Source organism: Trypanosoma equiperdum (assembly GCF_001457755.1).
Source record: "Trypanosoma equiperdum strain OVI genome assembly, contig: ctg_514, whole genome shotgun sequence".
NCBI classification, from domain to species: domain Eukaryota; phylum Euglenozoa; class Kinetoplastea; order Trypanosomatida; family Trypanosomatidae; genus Trypanosoma; species Trypanosoma equiperdum.
In genome coordinates, this window is record NW_027124437.1 from 8,429 (window position 1) to 11,813 (window position 3,385).

Below are 3,385 nucleotides of genomic sequence, written 5' to 3' on the forward strand. Positions count from 1 at the left end.
CTGTTTCGACAACCGTTTTCGCATCGCTGTTTGTACTTTGGTCCATGCCTTCAACTATCTTCACCAGTTCCTCAAGCTTATTGAGCCACTCAATACCGCTTGTATTGTCCCCATCCGATCCCCTTTTATATAACACACAGATGCCGTCAGCCTCTGTTGTAGCGATTCCGTTGCAAATTTGCAATCCGTTCTTTGCATTTCCCCCGTAGGTGTAGTATGTTCCCTCTTTGTCCTTACGTCCCTTTATACCACTCCTGAGCTGCTCTTTCTTCTTCTCAAACTCAGCGCGCGTCGGCGTACCTTCTCTGTGATCTGCTTCGCATTTACCTTGTAAGCGGCTCCACGTCTTTTCATGATTTAATGTATTTTTCCACCCAGTGTAGCGAGACTGTTCCGTGTTTTCAGCGTAACAAAGGGCATCGCGTCGAGGCTGCAGGTCCGTCCCATCGCACAAGCAAATGAGATCTTTTACAAGTGTCTCCCCTCCTGGGAAAGTACGCCCGCCACTATCTTGTCCACAATCTTGTTGTCTGTATTGTTGCCACTTCATACTGCCCACATCACTAATTCCCGTTCCAAACAATATATCAGCAACCTTTTTCTGTAGAAGAATCACGTCTACCTCTGATTTTTCCCTCACCTTGTACAACGACTCTCTTATTTGATGAGTTAAACTGACAAATCCGCAAAGCGTTGCAAACTCCCTCTCATTAGCTAAGCTTCCTTCCGCGTTGGACGCATCTGCCATTACCAAAACAGCACCCACAATAAATCTCACAGTCTTCCACACCTTCATCCCACTTCCTTTAACCACTCACAACTATGGGGGGGGGGGGGAAATCACAAGAAAATACGTTACCAGCTTTCAACTTCACCTGTATAAAAACTGAATTCGAAAGGTGCACGGAAATCCTTCACCTTAGTGAACTTTTTTCTAGACACTTTGAATTAACAAGAACCGGAACGTCCCACCTGTTCGGTGTTGCGTGATGGGTGTTTCATTTCTCACATCGCGTGTTGCGGGAAACGTGCTAACAACGCATCACTTCACTGAGCGCAACGCTCAAGAGAAAAGATGCGAAAGATGAACACGAGTCAATCATACAAATTTGATAACTGCACTTCCAGGCTTTCAGGAGTTCCCGAACCTCTATCACATTGGAGAGGTCAGTGGAACTTAGTGGCGAAAGCTGCTACGCTCCATTCCGGGAAGCAAAAATAGAAATGTAACGACACTTGAAGCCGATGTCTATCTTAAGCAGGGGTACACAACCCACCTGCAAATAAATTAAAATATGCCGCTTCACGAAATGAGTTTCTTCGATGCCTGCAAAAAAAAGATAAGCCATCCTTTGCATAAACACGATATTTCGACGTAGTTCCCCCTCCAAATCGTAGCAGTGGCACATACTCTCCACAACTGGCCATACAATCATATAATAGAGATCCTCTTCGTACTTATTGGCGTGGCTATATTCCTTCCTTATTCAGTGCATCCCATATTGGATTGCCTCATGAATTGAAAAGCCAGTTGCACGATAGAATCCTTCGTTGCATTCTGGGTACACTAATTATTCGTTTCAAATGTGAAACCCCGAGACGACGTTGTCGAGGTTTGCTATTCAAAAATAAAGGTTTCATTGTGCATTTTTTCACAGCGAACCATCACATCAGTGAGCAACGCGTATTCATTCCACCATTGTCCGGCATCGTTTTATTTCATTGCTCATTTTTATTTTGTCGGGTTCACGCCGGCTCTTGGACTGTACAAATAGTTTCCGTGCATTTTACACTGCAGAGTTTTACCCCCCCTGTTTGCGGGGAAGGTAAACCCGCAATTTCCACATTTGACCGTGCTCTCTTCTACCATGTTTTGTGGTCTAAACTGTTTTCGAGAGTGTATATTTTTTCTTTTCATTGGTTTGACCTCAGCGTGCAAATGTCGTGAGGGGCCGCCCTGCCTGCATTCCTGATATCAAAGCAGTACATTGTAAAAACCCATGGAAGAGGCCCATCCTCACCGCGCCCCCCCTGGCTCCTTTTATTCACTTTCCAGTGAGGCTTGCAGTGATATAAAGTGATATATTATGTGAAGCCGTAGCCTGTTCAGATAGAATTTATTATACGTATGTGGTTTTGGGGTTTGAGAGGCAGCACCTGAGGAGCAACTTCAATATTCTTTCCGTGCTTTAGGAGACGCGTTGCTCAATTGTAAAGGGTGTCGTACAACCGGCGAATATTCCTCGTTGCGGTAACCCGAGTGTTACAAACCTTTCCAGAATACGGACGTGCCGTTGTCTGTTACGTCGCTTACGCGGGATTAGTTGATGCCTCTCGTTCCAACTGCTACGGTCCTCGAAAAGAACTGCGCGACACCTGTACTCGCCTATAACCCACTTATCAACCCGTCAAAACGTTCAGACACACATACCCAACTTCCCTCACCAAAACGGTACCAGCGCACACGCCTCTCCTCAGCTCACTGCCTTACTTTCCCTGATGGGTCTCCAGTAATTTTAAATCGGTGCGTGTGTGGTCTCACTTGGTATGTTCTCACATGCCGTCTTGCAATGATAACTTTGTTGGTAACAGCACCATTTCCAAACGGTGCCTTCGCTTCCCTGCCTCACAGTCCTCTTTTTTGTGTTTGCTGCACCTTAGTGACAAAATATAAATCACGAACAGGCATGGATGAAGTGGCGCTCCGGGCGAAGAGAATAATCCATACCCGCAGCAGTGATGTGCCCATCACTGCAGTGACAGCTGTCCGTAGGGCCGCGACCGGTAACAAAAAAATAATGAAAGGAAACATCTCACACCTGGCGCGCGTCCCGACACATGGGAAAGCTCTTGATTGGCGAAGGTCCTTAAATTTTTTTTTAACGCTTCATATGATAGATTCAAGTCATCTGATTCATGCACAGTCGAATGGAGGCCACTACACTTGCATATATTGTACGTCCATTCACCTCCCTTTGTGCTCTGGTGCCACGAGATAATCGGCCCCTTGACTAATAAGTCTTGACAAACTATTCATATAACATATATTCCCCTTGTCGTTTGCCATTCCCGTACCCACTGCTCTAGGTCCTTCTGTTCGCTTGTTTCATTATTCATTTTACACGCAAACACAACACTGTCGCGTACCGAATTGAACCACTTTCTTGCAAGAGAATCAGGTGGAGCAACAGACCCCTGCCTCCGTGCATCCTCCAGGGCCACTACGAGACATCCCCGATCCTCCGCACATTTTTATAGAACAACGGATCCTTGGCATTTTGGTGCGGCAAAGAGGCAGAGTCGGAAGCGTAACTGCAGGATCACCACAGCTGTACAAAATGACTAACTGATCCTCTCTGGGAACCCCACGAGACCATATATCGCT

The 3,385-nt window shown here is 46.1% G+C and overlaps 1 protein-coding gene across 1 annotated transcript; it reads left to right on the top strand.

Annotated features, from left to right (window-relative positions):
• Positions 1–2,327: 2,327 nt before the first annotated feature.
• On the top strand, positions 2,328–2,999 carry TEOVI_000215600 (uncharacterized protein; the record flags this gene model as incomplete). Its single annotated transcript, XM_067225266.1, has 1 exon — positions 2,328–2,999. One exon carries the CDS (start codon positions 2,328–2,330, stop codon positions 2,997–2,999), a length of 672 nt encoding a protein of 223 aa, XP_067081367.1.
• Positions 3,000–3,385: the final 386 nt, after the last annotated feature.